Source organism: Dendrobium catenatum, unplaced genomic scaffold (genome assembly GCF_001605985.2).
Source record: "Dendrobium catenatum unplaced genomic scaffold, ASM160598v2 fragScaff_scaffold_421, whole genome shotgun sequence".
NCBI lineage: Eukaryota > Viridiplantae > Streptophyta > Magnoliopsida > Asparagales > Orchidaceae > Dendrobium > Dendrobium catenatum.
The window spans coordinates 471,643-491,437 of NW_021318883.1; the positions used below are offsets into that span (position 1 = coordinate 471,643).

Genomic DNA, 19,795 nt, shown 5'->3' on the forward strand with positions numbered 1-19,795 from the left:
TTTTTTTCTGTCAGTTTATTACCCCAGCAATCATATGTGTGGCTAAGTCATTATAATGGGCTACAATCAGTTGCCTAGTTCCAGTTTCTTTAATTTAAACTATCCAACAAATCTCATTTAAACCTTATTTACTTATTGCAATTCTTTACAATTTATGGCTTAATACAGTTTTATGGCGGTTTCTTGTATACTTCTTCTGCTTGATTTTCTAACCGGATACTGGCATGTTTTTGATAGGAAATACTTGAGTTCGCAAGCAAACCTATCACTAATTGGTGAAAACAGCGAGAATAATGCAAAATCTGGGCGAAATCAGCCCCAAAATGTTGGATTGCAATGAGAGAATCAAAGCCAAACAAATACGAGAACAAGATACAAGTGATCCTCAATTCGAGAGGAGGATAGTTCTCTCCCAAATCTCTAAGCAAAACAATCTAGAGCCAAAATACCCAAGAACTCCAAGAGAAACTCAAATCATGCATACAAACTAACCCTAAAACAAACCGTCATATTAATACAATTAATTTCCTAATTCAATCATCTCTCATTCAAATTTTCCCTCTCAAACTAGCCTCTCAAAACCCCCTCTCCCCATTTCTCTAAGTGGGCGGCAGCATTAAAGGAGGCGGACCCCCCTTTCCGCCTCCTATATACATGAGCCGGCTCCTGGGCCGGTTCAGGGTGAACCGGCCTATCAATTTTCTTATCTGTCATCTTACTATGTTCGAATTATGCATCTTATACTTCAGGCCTGCTGATAATGTTTTTGCAAATTTTACAAATACCTGTATTTCTGAAACTTCTTTTTTGTTGAAAAAACCTGTCAATTGCTTTTCATTTGTTTGGCTTTAGATTTTAAATTGGTAAGTTCTAATGCAGACATTATCGGCATGGAACAATAGGCTTCGCACATGGGGCTACGATCCATTGTTTTGCAGCGTAGAAAGCAAATCTGGACTGACTTTTCTTGAAGATATCCTAAAAGGAAGAACAACAGTTGTTGTTGGGCCAAGTGGAGTTGGCAAGTCCAGCCTCATCAATTCTTTGAGAAGTGACCAAAATACTGAGGAAACTAGTGATATTTATGTAAGAAACTGCACCTACTATCTCTTAAACATTCATTTTCTTTCTATTTGTATCTCTTTTTTAGTAAATTTTGACTGTCTGAAAAATATTATCCAGCATTAAGCCATTAGGATAATGAAGGCAAATTATCATTTCTTCTATCTTTTAAATCTACAAACACACTTGTTCAATTATATAGAAACATTGAGATGAAAACTTCTTTCTTATCGAATTGGGATTTTTTGGGTATATGGACTTATTATGCATTTAACACGTCCATTTTAGAGTGAAGGTGTTAAGTGGCTTGGAGACCAAAGAGTTGCTGAAGTGTCGAAGAGAAGCGGCCGGGGAAGGCACACAACTCGGCATGTTTCCTTACTTCCACTCACAGGAGGAGGTTATCTTGCAGATACTCCTGGCTTCAACCAGCCTAGCCTTTTGAAAGTAACTAAAAAGACACTTGCTGAAACTTTTCCAGAGGTTTGTCTTTGTTATTAACCTGCTATTATAGGCTTTTATGCTTCTTATTTTTTCCCAGGGTTGTTTGGGATAGTGATAGTTGTTTATAAAGTAGTTGTAAAATTATTATCTGAAAACTAAATTTTTTTAAAATGATTGTGGGTATTATAGATTTTTTCCTCTTTGAAAAAATTAATAATTTAAAGGTATCGCACTCTAGCAAATATGATCCTATAAAGTTGTTTATTATCACAAAATTTTTAGAAGCAGCAAAAAATATAACTGTAGCAACTGCCTGGAAAGCAAAGTTGTGCAAAAGTCATCCCAAATAGACTCTTAGGTTTCGTTTGAGACAATTTTCTTATTGTTTTCTAAAGTAATTTTCTAGCATACAAATTTTTGTACTAAAAAAAGCAATAAGAAAATTGTCCCAAATGAAGCCTTTATTGTTTTCAAAAGTAACTTTTATATAAATTCTTAATTCAAGAAATTTTTGTACTAAAAAGCTGATTTAAGAAGCAATAAGAAAGCAGTCTCAAATGAAGCTTTAGACTTCGTTTGGGACGGCTTTCTTACTGCTTCTTAAAGTAGCATTTTAGTACATAAATTAAAATTTTTGTACTAAAATGCTGCTTTAAGCGGTAGTAAGTAAATCGTCCCAAACAAAGCCTTAGTCTATAGTGCTTTGAATTGCTGCTGTAGTGAGTAGTTTCTCCTTGCCAATTATCTTCTTCTTTGCTGTTTTAGATCAGGCAGATGCTGAGCGCTAGTAAACCTACAAGTTGTTCTTTCAGTGATTGCTTGCATGTTGGTGAACCAGGATGTGTCCTGAAAGGAGATTGGGAAAGATATCCATACTACCTTCAATTACTAGATGAAATCAAGATCAGAGAACAAATCCAGCTCCGGACATTTGGAACGAAGAGGGAAGGTGATGTCAGGTATTGTGGCAGAGAACATAGCTATTTCATAATTTTTTTTTTGTGCTGGATCCAATGTACTTCATAGCTAATTTGATTTATCCGTAAATGCATAAATTTCACTCTATTCCTCATCCAAACAAGTATTTAAAACTAATTTCAATTCGATTTTTTTATCTTTCTTAATTCCATTTCCTCTCTTTCAATTTCTTCAAAGCATATTAGTGACTGAAAGGCTAAAATCTTGATATAGTGAAACACCTTGTTTCCTGCTGCATTTGTTTTCCATTTAGAATGTTGAAATGTTCTGAAAGTTCTTACTAGCTGGGCACAGTAATAAACTCGCATATCTGATAACAATCAGCAAAGTGAGCTTCCATTGCAAAACTTCCTATATTTCTAACTTTTTAATCTTAATAGTTGATTTCACTTTCTTTTAATGTTTGATTTTTGAAGCAGCTGCTATGGAAATGAAAGTATGATGACTCTAAGGCCTCATTTTTCCTTTTTTTTTTGTTTAGAAACGAAGAAATTATTTTTGGTCCCTGTTTGAAAGAGACGCTTCTATAGAAATGTTTTTTTAGAGAATTTCATTTTTATACTGTTTTGAGAAGCTTTTGATATTTGCTTCTATGTTAGAAAACTCTATTCTCTTAACCATTGTTTCTAAAACTATCTTTTACGAAAGGAGAGTAAGAATTAAACGAAGCCTAAATCTCTTTGGCAGGTACAAGATGGGTGAGATGGGCATCATACAACCTGAACCTCGACTCGAGCCTAAGAAACACCGGCGGGTATCAAGGAAGCGTCTCAATCAGTCAATACTAGATGAACTTGAGGAGCTTGATGAGGAATGTGATGAAATAACAAGGTGAGATTGGCATAAGAGTTGATGGCTGTCCTCACTTTTGTAATTTCCTTGTTGAAGTGTTTTTCTGTATCTCAATGTACAGTCATAAGCATTCCTCAACTTTGGAGAAATGGCAGTTTTCCTATTAATATTGTTCAAACTTAACTGAGATTGGAACATCATGATGCCTTATTTTATAAAAAAGTATGGCAAAAAGGTAATCAATCTAGAAGTGTCAATATTTGACATGACCTAAAAACCCGACCCGAACCCGACACGGAAATTTCAGGTTCGGGTTAGGGTTTCGACCCATTTCAAAAATAGGTTCGAGTTCGGGTTTAGGGTTTACCTGAAAACCCGGGAATAACCTGGATTAACCCATTGACTGCTGTCCATGTTGCCGCAGCTAATCGCAACTGCCCGAGGCCAATCACAGGTCGCGACTCGCGCGTCATCTCCTCGTCGGCCTGCCCATCGTGTTGCGCCGTTGACCCGCCTGCCCCCCGTGTCGCATCCCAATATACGAAGCTATCGGCCCGTCGTTGTCGCGCCGCTGATACCAACCCGATGTTGTCGTGTCTGCGGGTCGGGTCGGTTCGTGTTGATCCGAATAGTATCGGGTCAGTTAAGGGTTCGATCCGAATCCGACCCGTGACCCAAAATTGACACCCCTAAATCAATCTATATACATAATAGTAAGGCATAATGGGTGAAGGTTTTTCATTATTAAAGCCATTAAGATAGGATTTCATCTCAAATAGGAGCTCTCTCAAAATTTTAAAACCTACAGAAGAATGGTGCTAGAAAGTAAATTTAAATGAAAATGAAAGTTCAAGTATATCTTCCATTCTTATTTGTTCATCTTTGCCTATGATTCAATGAAGCTCCCCCCAATACTGTGGAGAAACCCTTTCATCAACAAACTCGTTGATACAATTAATTAATGATTATCATATAAAATCATATTTATCAAATTTAATAGAAACTTTTGGAGCAAATGAAATTGGTAAAATAAATGACAAATAATTGAAAAGTATTTGATGATATAAAAACCATAAATTATTTTCCTTAAATAAATAGTAATTTAATTAGCCAATTAATCCTAAAAGCACAAAATGAACATATTTAGAAATTTTAATTAAATGATTAAAAATTGTAAGATCACATGAATTTGCTAAACATATTAGTGATACAAAAGCATTATCTTGAGCATTTTAAGCACGTGAACATCAATTATAAAATAATAAATATAACTTCAAATGATAATTAATTTTTAATAAAATAATAATTTTGCACCTAAGGGTGTAAACTATTCCAAATATAGGTATTTCGGAAATTTTGATATTTAGTTGGATGAAAAAGAATTCAATATTAAATAAATGTAGCGCTAATCATTGTAATTCATTTTTTAGATAAATCAAATTCACAGTTTTGATCGAGAACAGTTTACATCACAAGCAAACTCACTTGATTATCACCAACCGCTAATGACCGCCTCCTGGCCTCCACCCACCTCCAACCACCACCACCAGCTATTTAGCACCACCCTCGCCTGGCCACCACCATTCCACTTTCTCCAAAATTTTAAATAAAAGAGGAACTTCTTGTCAAATAGAGATGTTAAATATTTTTATAAGAATTTTTCTTTTAATGAAAAGAAATCATTTTTCGTTTAGTTCTCGTTAAAGAAAATTGCATTCATCAAAGGTATATAATATCAATTTTAATTTACATTATTTTTAATTATAACATCTTTTATTTAATATGTTTAGTAATTTGATAATTGTTTTCGTTTCAGAAATTATTAAGAAGCATAAATCAATTATAATTTTATTTGCCTTTTCATATATAAAATAATAATGATTTTTTTCGTTAAATCCTTTTTAACATATTATTTTAATTTAAAAATAAGGTTGTTTGCCATATCTTAAAATCTATAGTTAATTTATGTACAATATATAACTACTAAACATAAATAGTTAATCTAAACGAATTGCTTTCACTAAATTTAAAAAATAATAAAAATATTTAAATTAATTTCTATTATTCTTGACATTAAAAAGATGATATAAAATAAACAATTTGATAATTAAATGAGAAACCCTAATGTAAGATAATCCCTGACTGATAAAATAAACAAAGATATCAAAGTCCACGTAACTGAAAAGGGTAAAAGTGCAAAACATTTTTCACAGCAAACAAAATTGTTTGTTCTGCAGATAACAAAGAGAAATAGATGCACTAACAAGAAATAAGAAGGATCGAAATCTTCGAATGCAATTCCACAATTTCAGGCAGGAGTTGCAGGTGCAGATCAAGAGGATGCGCCGCTGCGCAACACCTGACCACCTTTCTTTGGCTTTCTCGCTGCAATCTGGGTCTCCGGCTGCCACAACCATGATCATATTTATATCAAAGGAGTGTTGAATAAAATAACTGGAGCAATTAACTAAACATAAACATATTATAGGTGCAAGTGAGTTGAACTGGCTCCAGCTCAAGCTCAAACTCAGGTTGAGCTTATCTAACCATCAATTTGAGCTCTGAGTCTTTACTCAAGCCTGTATATGAAACAAGCTCGACCTTAGCTCAATATGGATCGGCTCGTAAGCTTATTGAGCCACTCAATAAACTTAAACTACATTTCAAAATTAAGTTAAATTAACAATTATATAATATATTTTAACATTTTTAAATCATTTTTCTATAAAATAAAATAAAATTCTAAAAAAGCTGAATTTTTTATTTAAAACGAAGTATTTGAGCCAAGCTTAAGTTTTTCAAACTAGCTCGAGCAATCAAGCCAAGCAGAATATTAATTTTTAAGCGAGCGGAGCTTGATCTTGAGCTCAGCATATTAGACCGATACTCAACTAGACTCATTTACACTCCTAACACCGACTCATTTACACTTTCTTGACTGTAGGAAAATTACCTCTTTCTTGACTGGTTCTTCCTTCTCAGACAAGATCAGTTCAATGTGGCAGGGAGATGACATATAAGCTGCAACATTAAAACACAAAAAGCTAATTTACATATACCAAGACCAGGAAGCCAAAACAAACACCAAACAGGGGGCAGAACATACGGTTGATTCGACCGTGAGCGCGGTAAGTTCTTCGTCGCTGCTTTTGTGCTTGGTTCACCTGAATGTGAGAAATATAGAGAGCATCCACATCCAGGCCTTTCACATCAGCATTGCTCTCAGCATTTTTAAGCAAATCCAGTATGAACCTGGCAGATTTTACTGGCCAGCGACCCTGTCCATTTGAATGGCGGGATTTGGCTTGTGCAGTACGGCCTACACCGCCACAATACCTGCGGAATGGTATTGCCTGCTTGTGAGCAATCACATCCTCCAGATACCGCTTAGCTTTGGCTAGAGGCAGTTTTCGGAGAGCGTGGGCGGTTTCCCTGGTATTCTGTAGCAGGAGATCAATTAGTGCTGAAACCCTTTATCAAGAAGATATGCAAATATCAAATGAGAAAAATATAGTAAGTGGCAGGAGAAATATCAATAATGACAAGACGATTCTTAATTTATTAAAAATTAAGAACATGATATTGGTCTTATGATAAAAAACTACATCAAGAATTTGCATCACTGTTTACTGAATCCTGGGAACAAAGATTCACTCCATAATATGGAAGTAGCTTCCCTAAAGTTTATGGAGCTACTTTTCTGTGCGGACACCGGACGGTTCTATTATTCTGTGCGGACACGCATAGAATAAAAATTCAAGATTATGAGAGGTCATAATAGAGACACCATACTCATGCTTTTCAAGTTAGGTAAAGTAAATCTGGCCAAATAGAAATAAATAGTCATTTTTTACAATGGAATTGCTCTGTCAGCTTCATATAAACCTAATTTATTTCTATAATATCATTTAAAGTACAAGCGTTAAGAAGCCATTTAGAAGCACAAATAAAAACAAATCATTCAGTTTTGCAATGAGGGTCAGCAAAATAATTGGCATGGAATATGGAATAGATCTGCACCATTTGATTTAGTTTATAGATAAATAAATTCATCAAAAAGTTTAAATATTATGTTAATCTTATGATAAAACAAGGCCAAAAATGTGTATCATTGTTTACTGAACCATATGCCATTGATAATTAGCAATGGTTCACCCAATAACGATGAAATTTATTTCCCTAAAGTATACGAGAGTACAGGTCATAAAGACACCAGAACCCTGCTTTTCTCTTTAGGCTGCGTAAAACTAGCCAGATATAAATCAATACATAATAATTTTTCATAATATAACTACTCGATCAGTTTTATAAAAAAAAACATTATTAATAATATAATTTAAAAGCATACACAAAGATAGGCCACTGAGAAGCACGAATAAAAGAATCATTTACAGAATCATATGCCGTTGATTATTAGCAATGGTTCACACAAAAACAATGCAACTAGTTTCCTCAAAGTTTAAGAGAGGCCAAGTCTAATTATTGTTTTTTAAACCAGCTTCTTAGTAGAAAAATAAAAATTAGTGTGCTAAAAAGCTGCTTTAAGAAACAAAAATAAAGCTGTCCCAAACAAAGTCCAAGTAATACTAACCAGATAGAAATCAAAATAAAGTAATTTTTCATAATGACTACTCAACTAGCTTCATAGAAACTGAATTTGCTTTTACAATACAACGTACAAATATAAATAATGATAGATCATTGAGAAGCGCAGATATAAACAACTTGATCATTGTTTAGAATGTTCATCAACATAGAATTTGGAGTAGGCAAGCATAACACATCCTATGAATGATTTGGTTTATACTTCAGTAAAAATCATAAAAATTTAAAAATATTACATTAATCTTATGAAAAAAATAAACAATGCCAAGAATGTGTATCATTATTTACTGAACCATATGCCATTGATTATGAGCAATGGTTCACCCAATAATATTGAAATTAGTTTCCCTAAAGTTTACGAGAGGCCAGGGCACAGAAACACCAGACCCCTGCTTTTCTCTTTAGGTTGAGCAATGTAGCCAGATAGAAATCAATGCATAAATAATTTTTCATAGTGATGCTAATCAACCTGCTTCATAGAAACCAAATATTTCTTAAAATACAATATAAAAAGTGTAAACAAAGATAAACAATTAAGAAGCACAAATAAAAACAATTCGATTAATCTACTCATAGTCAGTAAAATGATCAGCATAGAAATTGAAGTAGATGAATGTAATACACCATAGGAATGATTTGCCTTATACATCAATAATTCATCAAAAAATTTAAAAAAATGATGTTGATCTTCTGATAAAAAAGTACACCAAGATATGCATCATTGTTTATTGAATTATATGCCATTAATAAATAGCAATGGTTAATCCAACAACAATTAAATTAGTTTCACTAGAAGTTTACGAGAGTCAAGATCACAACGCACCAGACTCCTGCTTTCTGTTTAGACTACGTAAATCTGTTCTGATATAAATCAATACAATAATTTCATATAAATTTAATTTATTTTTCTATTCTGAAGTAAAAGAGTTAGCAATGACAACATTGAGAAGAACAAATAACATCCATTTAATCACTATTTGGAATCAGATTTGGAGTTAATAAATATGATACACCAAGAATAATTCGTTTTATATTTCAATAAAATTTATCTAAAATATGATCATGGTATTATCATAAATAGTTATGTAAAGAATGTATATCTTTGTTTAAAAATAACAACAACAACATCAAGCCTTTGTCCCACTACGTGGGGTTGGCTACATGAATCCTTTTTCACCATTGTGTCATATTAAAAGTCAAATTCTCATTTAAATCTAATAAAGAAAGATCATTTCTAATATTTTCTAACCAAGTCTTTTTAGGTCTACCTCTACCTTTCTTAACATAAGTCAAATATAATACCTCAACTTTCCTAACCGGGTCATCGGAAGGCCTCCATTTATGTGACTAAATCATTGAAGGCGACTCTCTCTAATCTTATCTTCCACTGGAGCTACTCCAACCTTTTCACATATATGCTCATTTCATATCATATCCCTAAGGGTAAAGCCACTCATCCACCTAAGCATCCTCATCTCTACAACACTTAACTTAGTATTATGCTTCTCTTTTAATGGCCAACATTCAACACCATAAAACATTGCAGGTCTCACCACCATCCTATAGAATTTTCCCTTAAATTTGAGGGATAATTTTTCGATTGCACAACAAGCTCGATGCATTCCTCCACTTCAACCATCCAACTTGAATTCTACTTATAATATCCCCATCATGATGTATCTTTGTTCGTTGAACCATAAACAATTGATTAAAAGAAATGGTCCAGCCAATATGGAAATCAATATTCATTTCAAAAGAAAATGGAACCCCCAAACTTCATAGAAACCCAATTTGTTTGCACATCTAATGTAAAAGTATTAGCACGGCCACAACATTGAGAAGAACAAAAATAATGCACTTAATCATGCTTTAGAATGATAATCAGGACAAAACCAATTTGCAAATGATCCCACTTCAAGAGTCAAATGACTCCAATTGTTTAGACTAAAGTCATTAAACCAAACAAGTTTGTATTAAAATGATCGGCATATAATTTAGAGTAGATAAAAACATTATACCATATGAATAATTTGGTTTACACTTCAATAATTCATGAAAAGTTAAAAATGTGATGTCGAATTAATGATGAAAAAACTTACACCAAGAATGCATCACTATTTGAACTATATGCCATTGATTATTAGCAACGTTTCACCCAATAACAATAAAATTAGCTTTTTAAATTCACAAGAGGCTAAGCCACAGAGACACAAGACCCCTGCTTTTCTTTCAGGCTAAATAAAGCTAACCAGATAGAACTCAACATATAGCAATTTTTCATAATGAAACTGAATTTGCTTTTACAATATAACGTACAAGTATAAATAATGATAGATCATTGAGAAGCACAGATATAAACAACTTGATCATTGTTTAGAATGTTGACCAACATAGAATTTGGAGTAGGCAAGCATAACACATCATATGAATGATTTGGTTTATACTTCAGTAAAAATCATAAAAAATTAAAAATATTGCATTAATCTCATGAAAAAGACAATGCCAAGAATGTGTATCATTATTTACTGAACCATATGCCATCGATTATTAGCAATGGTTCACCCAATAATATTGAAATTAGTTTCCCTAAAGTTTACGAGAGGCCAGGCCATAGAAACACCAGACCCCTGCTTTTCTCTTTAGGCTGAGTAATGTAGCCAGATAGAAATCAATGCATAAATAATTTTTCATAGTGATGCTAATCAACCTGCTTCATAAAAACCAAATATTTTTTAAAATACAATTTAAAAAGCGTAAACAAAGATAAACCATTAAGAAGCACAAATAAAAACAATTCGATTAATCTAATCATAGTCAGTAAAATAATCTGCATATAAATTGAAGTAGATGAATGTAATACGCCATAGGAATGATTTGCCTTATACTTCAATAATTCATCAAAATATTAAAAAAAATAATGTTGATCTTCTGATAAAAAAGTAAACCAAGATATAAATCATTGTTTATTGAGTTATATGCCATTAATATTAATTTATTTTTATATTCTGAAGTAAAAGAGTTAGCAATGAATAGCATCTCTCACGCCATGAATAGCCTCTCTCACTCCCTCTCTAATTATTTATTTTCTCTCTAAATTTTACACCCAACCAAAAAAGAATAAAAAACTTCTACTACATTTAATTTGCATCCAACCAAAAATTTCTGGGCAATAAAAATACAATGCATTTATTTTTATATTACATTTTCAAAAATGATTGCAACCAAACATTCACTAAAAGAGGCCAAATTGCAAGGACAGGAGACTCCTTAATTTCCTCTTTAGGAATCCAATTAAATGGAACACAATACATAATCATTTCATAAAAAAAGGACCTTCCAATTTCCCATTGATTTTCACAAGCCAATGTAAAATAATTGATGGTGATGAACATTGAAAAGAAATATACTGCTACTAAAGAAAATTGAACACAATGCCCAAAGCACGAAGTGGCACGCTCTATGCTATTAGTGACGCAAGGTGCACGAGTGCAATACATAACATGCTATATCCAATGGCGAACATGAAAAGCACCAATTTTTCCTTCATTAATATTTTCAAAGAATCAAGACGCAATGATGGTCTTTTAAGCATGTGTGATGGTTTTGTGTTTTCCATGAAACACAATGGAGTCTCTTCTTTACTTTGAGGTCTTTTCAAAATTTCTTACTTTCACTTTATTCAATTTTTTAAGGGAGCTTTTTTTAAGAGAGAGGCAACATCCCTTCCTACCAAGTACTTTTAGGTTTGGTTTTCAAAACATCTCTACTGTCACCTTGTAAAATTGAAGGCATGCAGCATTTTTTGTCTTCCTTCTACTAGAACCACATTCCCTTTTTCTTCTATATGTATTTAAAATAGTTTTTTAAAAATGATTTATCCGTTTGTTTGATTTCTATTGTTAGTCCTGTGCTTGCAGAATGATTGAAAAAACTAACTACCAAGGAAAGTGTTTCACGGAAGCTTAGGTGGTTTAGTTTGCCTTCATTTCTTTTGTAACTCAATTAAGGCTTCTAATTTTAAGGAATGAAGTGATGCCATAACATTCAATGAAATTTGAAGCTACTCTCAAATGAGTTTTAATCTGAGAAAATAACTTTCACGAAAATGAATGCTTCAAATAACTTTTCTTTCAAATCATTCTTCTTTTTTTCACATGATGAAAATGATCATTGCATTCTTTTCTATCAATTCCAAAAACATGGATTTCTCGCAGTGAACCTTATTTTTTTCCTTCATCTGCTTATTTCAGCTAACAAATTTAACAATGCTATCCCCTAGCATTATACTATCTCTCAGATAGGATACTTATCAAAAGTATGACTAGTACCCAGGACACAAAATCCTGAGCTAGTTCAACTTTCTGGATCACATTTCAGCGCAATGAATCAACGTAAAATCAAGGTAATTTACCCAAAAAAATACCCTCTTTCATAAAAAAAACAACCCCTGCAGTCTAAAATATAGAATTAAAAAATCGAAACACCGCAAAATCACTAAAGAAAATAGATTGGTTATACAAATATTTCTAAACGCACCTTGAAATGAACCCTGAGGTCCCGCCCCATCGCCTTCGTAGCTGCAAAAAAGAACCTCAAATCAGGTCACATCGTTCCACGAATAAAGAAAACAACCGAAGAGAACGATGCATAGATCCACAATTCACAACCAATGATAGAGATAAATGCTTACACTTGGTAGGGTTGGACGGTTCTCTCGAGTACTTCACCTGCTCGATAAAATAAAAAAGATTGGACGAATAGTTAGCAAAAATTGGCCGGTAAAGGGAAGGATGAAACGAGAGAAGCGAATTCAACCATGATGGCTGGCTGTATATATCTCCGTCGAGCGGAAGGATGGGCGCCGCAGCCTACTCTTTTCTTCCTCTCCACTGGCGGACGGGGCCATATATTCTTGAATCATTCTTATCATATTTTGAATTGTTTTCCCTCCCAATTAGCCAAGGATTTGATCCCCACCGTGGTCGTCAGACACCTGTGGACCTCCGAAAGAGCACCGCTCATGGGGTACGAACGCAGAGGGTACGACCGCACTATTCCGTAGGACAAAAAGATTATAGGCCTCTACACTCAACACGAACAGGTCGACGGAAGGGCAGATTGGATCGTGCATACGACTAACCATTGAGGATAGAGGCTGTCGCCAACACACCTCGATGAGTAGTAATATACACGACCTAGTCAAGGGTTTTCCCCCATCCGATACAACAGTTCGAATGGGGTTTAGTAGATGTGGGACCGAGTTTCCCACGGGCGCAAGCCCCTGTGGTTAATTACATCCCAGGCCGAAGCCTGAGAAAACTCTCGATTAAGGATCATACATCATCCTTCCCAAAAGTGGGATTGGCACAGGGGTGTAAACTAGGAAGTCATATCCAAAAGGAAGAAAGGTCTGAATGGCTGAATCAACATGCGTGGATCATATCAGCATTCAGAGGTTCTAAGGCACTAAAGAGAAACTGGAGAAAAAAAAATCAGGCAAATAAATTACATGCGTGAGAGAATGATGAAGGTGGCGTCATCATGTGACACAGATAACTAGGATTTATAGTCTCTGAAAGGAAGGGACCTACATACTATTTAAGGCATACTACGAGACCGAGTGTAGTAGCCTCGAACCCTAAATCTAGGTTGGTCTTAGTGTTGCTTGTAGGGAATAAAAATACAATCAAAACGAGGTACTGTGCATAAAAAACAGAGCAAAAATGAATTTTTGGTGGAAGAAATTTGGTTTAAAAATGAATTTAAAATCAATTTTTAAATTAAAAAAATGCGGCGGGACCCTCGGATCGCCACGTGGCACCGCGGGCGAGGCTCAACCGTCTTTGCAATCTTGCCAATGATTGCACGGCAGCGCAATCATTGGCAATGATTGCGCCGAAGTCCGTGCAGGTCTTAATCCACGTCGGCAAAGAACGGACATCGTCCGATCCGACGCTGTATGGAACGGACGTCCCAGATCTAGCCGGACGGATGGTGGAACCGTAAGATCTGGTCCCGCGGTCACTCCAGACCACGGATCAACGGGATCATGACCGTTGATCAAGAAATCAACGGTCCAGATCCCGTCTACCTGAGCTTAGGGCGAACCCGAGGACCGAAACAATATTTCGTCTCGTACGCTCGATTGGATGGATGGAATTGCATGAAATTTTAGATCTCGACTCTACACATGAAGAGCATTGACGGGGGATATTTTTCCAGATTTAATATGCAGCGTATTGAAAGCTATTTAGATGTAAGTGTTCTAGCTAGGGTTTAAGATATACCTCAATCCACATGGTGGATTCAGACGATCTTGGGCTTGTTGAACTCGTGGACTCTCCAGGAACAATTTCCCTCTTGACTTTGAGCTCTGAAACGGCTTCGATCAACGGGACGAAGCCTTCTAAAGAATTTTATCTCGGGTTCGCCAGGATCTCGCCGCCGGCGACTTGGCCTCGTCGGGTTTGAGTGGGAAAAGGTTAGAGATGACTCCATGAACTCTCACACGAAAGAATTCGAGTTGGGAGCTCGTGGATTCAGAGAATAATGTCAAAAGTCCTAAATTAGACTAAATTTCTCCTATTTAAACCTCATAACCCTATTTTTTACGGCTTGGATTTAATGAGAGGGTCATTAGGAGGGAAACTAGGCTTAGGAGGCCGTGGTTTGAATTTCAAAATGTTTTTTGAGCTTTAATCGCCATTAAATGGCTCTTAAATAGGATTAAATAATTAGATTTGATAAAATAAATGCCCTGGTTGACCAAGTCAAAGGCTGACCTGGTCAACCCAGTCAAAGGGGTCAAGGGAGAGTGAGGATCAAGCCATGGAAGGGTTTCAATGAGTTTGAATTTGATTTGAGGCCTAAAGGGGCTAAATAGTCAACCCTTGTTGACTTGGTCAATTGTGTTGACCCAGGGCCCAAGACTAGGTCCAATAGGCACCCACTAAGCCCCTAAGTCTAGTGGGGGAGAGAAATGAGCCCGGGGAGCTTTGAATTGGATTTGAAATTGAATGGAAGGGTTTAGGTCCATTTGGGTCAACCCTGGTTAACCTGGTCAACCAGGTTGACCCAGGACCTAGGTTCGTGCTCAACAGACTCAATTCAACACACTGAACCTATTGGAGAGGGTCTTGGGGTCTGAATTGGTCAATTTGACCAAGTCAACCCTTTGACCAAGAGTCTGGGCAAAATCAAAGTCAACATCATATACACATATCAATCTATCGTATATCATATATAAATCATATCATGTTATTTATGCAATCTATCATATATACTCCTATCATATGCATTCCAAGTAATAAAATAAATATAAACAAGATATGACACATGAATGCCTGTGGTGTTTTACTGTATCCAGTAGTGTGGTCCAACTCTACAGGGAATCAATTTTAATTATATCAGTCTTATTTTAAGGAATAAGTCATGTTACAAGTCATTTAGATCAAAATGCTTTTGTATCATAAATTGTCACTTCCTACCCTGTCTATATATCATATCATACAAATATTTCTCTTTAGACCTCCCCTTAGTATATCATTTAAGATTACACAACAAATCTTATTTTAAAAGAAAGTCTATCTATCCACCATCTTTTATGGGAAGATGTCTCCAATCAGTTAATCATTTGTTGTCAGCCTTTCTCATATACACATGTTTCACAACATATATAATATAATAAACAGGTGATATTATGCTCAATGTTCAGCTCATTGCATCAATCTAATGCATATAAAATGCACATATGAATCATGACTAAATAACATTCATAAAAAAAAAAACAGTATACTCATTTTTACATGTTTATGATCATAACTAACAAATTATAGTAAGTATATATGTCATACATTAATATTATGAGATTTCGATAATTATTCATCTAATTTTTTTATTTATTTAAATTTCTCAAATTAGAGAATTTCCGCAAAATATAAAAATAATGAGTAAAATTTAATATATTTCTATCAATATGTGCGGAATAATTAAAATTATGACATACTAAAAGTTACAAGGTAAAAATTTATTAAAAATTAAGGCATCATAACTTTTGTAAATTTTGATCAAATTTAAAATAAGAAAATACAAAATAAGCATGATCAATGAAATCATAGCTAAGGTAACGATAGCCTACCATGAGATGAGCAAATTTTTTTAATGGGTTGTCCAGCATAAGTGGTTCTAAGACATCTAAATCTAGCTTTTCTTTCCTCTCTCCTCCCTTTTTCTTCTCTATTTTCCTATTTTATTCTTTGCTAAATGAAATGAGAAATAAGAATGGCTTATGTAAAGTTCTCTTAATAGAAATTGATGCTTATAATAAAATAATCAAAGAATATAAATATAATTATACAATTGTTTAATTTTTGACATAAAAAGTTTTATAAATTTTTTATATATTCAAATTTAGGAAAAAAATATAAAAAATATTTATAAAATAGCTCAACGTCTCTAGAACGCTTTGGTATAATTGGTTTGCAAAACAAACACCTAAAGATCCCATAAAATTCACTTGTAACGAAATATCAATTTCTTAAGAAATTATAAATAAATAAGAAACTTGTTATTTTCATATTTACACCACTCATAAAATTAGGAAAAAAATTATTATAATTGAAGCACAACAATATCTATATTATGATGATGATGATGATGATTTATAAATTAGATTTATAATGAATCCCAAAATATTATTTTATTATTGAATATGAGCTATTTTAGTAAGTATTTGAGATGAATCACTGATTGAGTAAGTGAGGCCTCTAATGTAGAGCATGTGTAGGCAAACATCTTTTGCTTATCAGGTGAGTGACTCCTTATGCTAGTGCCCTTCAGGTGGAGGCGACTGGCCTCTTTAAGCTAGAGCAAATGCTTTTTTATTGGCATTAGAAGGAATCACAAGGGAGAATTGCTGAAGGCTTTGAGTGCAAGAAGTTTATGATGAAGAATGTTGCAATAAGACCAATTTAGCAAGAAGACTACTCGAGAAGATACCTATAAGAGAAAATTTCAAGCTATTAATTTTTTTAAAGATATTTAATATAATGAAATGGGTTATTACATACATGACCCCTAAAACTATTTTGTTTACTTACCAAACACCTAAACATTACTATTTACTTATCTACCACCTAAATATGATTCTTTTATCTAAATTACCACTCTGTTACTATCGTCAAAACCCCTATTAGCTCGACCCCTTGCAACTTCTTTGCTCAGGCAGGTTTGCTTTTCGTCTTCTCCATTTCTTCGTTGCTATCAGGTGAAGTGCTTCATAAATACTTACTCTGAGTTTTTTCGCCTCTTTAACGTCCTAGAATCAAAATTGGAAGAATTATCTATTTTATCTTCTTAATTAATTAATTAGAGCTTTTATAAATCATCAAAACAATAAATCTATATCGAGTGAAAGTAATTAATAATTTTATATCTCAAAACATTATACTTTATGCATTCTTTCAAAATCAATATACAATAGTCAATATATCAATGCAATTACTATTTTTGAGAAAATCTTAATTATAAAACAGAAAAAAATACAAACAAAATCAAGAGAAAATCTGATGATCTCTATTACTCTTACTTCAACTGTTCGTGATCCCTTACTTGACATGAAATCATAAAAATTCACATAATGAGCATAAAAGCCCAGTAAGTAACCAAAACTCTATCATTATTTTTAATGTAAGACAAAATAATCAATATAAATGTTCTAATTCTAGTCAATATGAATCACTAGTTAATACGAGTAATAAAAAATCTCTAAATTCAATAATAAAATTAATATGATTAGTAAATTCAAAAGAGATATATCAAACTATAAGAATAATCAATAAAGAGGACTATCACCCAATAAGTCACGCTAGTATGATATGCTATGTTGTATCAATATTAATGTCAATATGAGTTCAATTATATTTATCAATCAATTTAATGTACTATCAGGTAATTAGTGTCTTGAGTATAATTATGAAAGACATAACATGTAGCTTTAATGTGGTGTTTTATTCCTTACATCTGTTATATCCATCAATTTGTCAATCTTATTTATATTAATAATTTATTTTCACACGTGGCTTCAATTTTTGTTGGCATAATTGCGTTAACTAGTTACAATCAACAATTAGGATCATACCACAAATTTTTTATTTAAAAGAAAGCCCATTGACTGGCCCTCTTGCGTGGGGTATTATGTTTTAAGAGTCAACTTGTATTCATTATAGTGTTAATAATTACCCTTTCTTGCTTACACATACATGTTATATTTTCTATGCAATATAAGTTAATATAATATATGAAATGTGATAATAAAAAATACATGTAAATCTACCAAAATTATCTATTTTGCATTTACTTAAAAAATCATAAATTCTAATTTAATGGGTGAAAAATTAGTATGTTTCAGTCAAAATACTCATATTAGCATTTATCACATCCTAAAATTATACAATGAGAGTATACCAATATAAAATTATCCTCATTTTTTAGTAACATAAAATAAATTTGATAATAAAAAATACAAAAAACATCAAATTATTGAAATTGGGACTATGATAATAGTTCCTTACAATGAGACTAGCAAATTTCCCAACATGATTGATAGACAAAAATTGATCTATGACTTCCAAACCCAAGCTTCTATTTTCTCTCTCCTCTCTTTCTCTCTTCCAGTCTATATTAACATAATTAAGAAGATGAAAAAGGTTTTAATGATTATGTTAGTGACTATGTTAGTGACTTACAATATTTTTTGATTAAAATAATAATAATATATTATTATATAATTATATGATTTATTAAATTTTAAAGTATAAAATTTATATAAATTATTTTGGAATTTTAAAAATTATAAAAAAAATCCACAAATTAGATCATTTTATTTACAAAATTCTGGTGAAATCGATTTGCAAAATGGACACCTGTCTTGTCCAAAATCCACACTTGTACCTATAGGTATTAATTTCTTAAGGATTTACATCACTGTCAAAAAATTACAAAAAAATAATAATTTAAAACACGATAATATATATCTTATGATGAGGATGGTTTGTGATTTAAACTTATGACTCCCAAAAAAATTATTTGTATGTGATAAAATGCTGGCTATTACAACCTCTAATGAAATTGTTGCTATCAGATCAAAAGTCACAACTGGAGCTCGCCCCAAAGGTAACAATATATCTCCCCTTTATCATGCTTATTTGGCTAAATCTGTCAAATATTTAGCCAACATGCACCGTAGTCTCATGAAGGACCTAGACCATCGTAATCTCATGAATGCTCTAGCTCGCACTATGTATGTCTTGTCTTTAGTTTCTCTTCCAATCTTCCCAACAAGTAGAATGCTTGCTATTCATGATTCCAATCCCTTGATGATCTTGCAGTTCAGGATTTCATCTTTATGATATTATGTTTTTAATTTCTACCATATACTTTATGGTATGTCTATAGATGAATGCTTTACTTATTAAATTCCTGAATAGACAATTAAACATATGTTTATTGTTACTTCTAATCTAAGTTTGGATTGATCTGTGGTTTCAATATTGGTTCTTACATGATCGAACTTTTTAACATTAGTATAATAGTTCTAAGAATATATATCTTTTTTATTGCTTTAAATGATTTTTTGGGTTATCATATGCCCATAACAAAATTTGCATTATTATTTTTGAAGGTGTATGTTTATTGCTTCTCAAGTTCTAAAGCCACTATGCAATGAGTTTGAGCTCCTCAACGGCATCAATGAGAAGCCTAAATAATCAAATATTTTGTCATTGCAATTTGTAATATACAGTTTATACCTACTACAATACTAGTTATTTTGGAAATAACTTTATAGATGTCCTTGTAACTGATTAGAAGATGATTGTGATTATTTTATATGGGTTAAAGAAATAAATGATTATGG

At 33.1% G+C, this 19,795-nt stretch overlaps 2 protein-coding genes and 4 non-coding genes across 7 annotated transcripts in view; 1 reads left to right on the forward strand and 5 right to left on the reverse strand.

Moving 5' to 3' along the window:
• The window catches only part of LOC110110482 (small ribosomal subunit biogenesis GTPase RsgA 1, mitochondrial), a 9,841-nt gene extending 6,382 nt beyond the window's left edge, over positions 1–3,459 (forward strand). The window contains exons 2-5 of one of the 2 annotated variants that reach the window (XR_003700515.1): positions 880–1,086; positions 1,351–1,545; positions 2,345–2,465; positions 3,172–3,309. Coding sequence is in view for 1 of the 2 variants with exons in the window: in XM_020841979.2 (XP_020697638.1) it covers positions 880–1,086; positions 1,351–1,545; positions 2,272–2,465; positions 3,172–3,319 (744 nt within the window). In the remaining variant the exon portion in view is untranslated. Of the gene's footprint in view, positions 1–879; positions 1,087–1,350; positions 1,546–2,271; positions 2,466–3,171 lie in introns of both variants that reach the window. The other variant, XM_020841979.2, reaches the window with a different exon arrangement.
• Positions 3,460–5,401: 1,942 nt separating this feature from the next.
• Positions 5,402–12,783, reverse strand: LOC110110443 (60S ribosomal protein L17). Its single transcript, XM_020841931.2, has 6 exons — positions 12,697–12,783; positions 12,572–12,608; positions 12,418–12,458; positions 6,383–6,716; positions 6,230–6,297; positions 5,402–5,680 (listed from the first exon to the last, which is right to left on the reverse strand). The coding sequence occupies exons 1-6, from the start codon at positions 12,697–12,699 to the stop codon at positions 5,609–5,611; spliced, it is 555 nt and encodes a 184-aa protein (XP_020697590.1). The 5' UTR covers positions 12,700–12,783; the 3' UTR covers positions 5,402–5,608.
• LOC114579492 lies at positions 7,378–7,506 on the reverse strand. Its single transcript, XR_003700519.1, has one exon. It is a non-coding gene; the product is annotated as a small nucleolar RNA snoR74 (small nucleolar RNA).
• Positions 8,152–8,280, reverse strand: LOC114579494. Its single transcript, XR_003700521.1, has one exon. It is a non-coding gene; the product is annotated as a small nucleolar RNA snoR74 (small nucleolar RNA).
• Positions 8,593–8,721, reverse strand: LOC114579495. The gene has a single exon (XR_003700522.1). It is a non-coding gene; the product is annotated as a small nucleolar RNA snoR74 (small nucleolar RNA).
• Positions 10,390–10,518, reverse strand: LOC114579493. The gene has a single exon (XR_003700520.1). It is a non-coding gene; the product is annotated as a small nucleolar RNA snoR74 (small nucleolar RNA).
• Positions 12,784–19,795: the final 7,012 nt, after the last annotated feature.

Coding starts and splice junctions, on each gene's coding strand:
- LOC110110443 (XM_020841931.2), bottom strand. Junction 12,459..12,571: donor ACCGTCCAACCCTACCAAGT/GTAAGCATTTAT, acceptor TCTTTTTTGCAG/CTACGAAGGCGATGGGGCGG. Junction 5,681..6,229: donor AAGAACCAGTCAAGAAAGAG/GTAATTTTCCTA, acceptor TGGTTGTGGCAG/CCGGAGACCCAGATTGCAGC.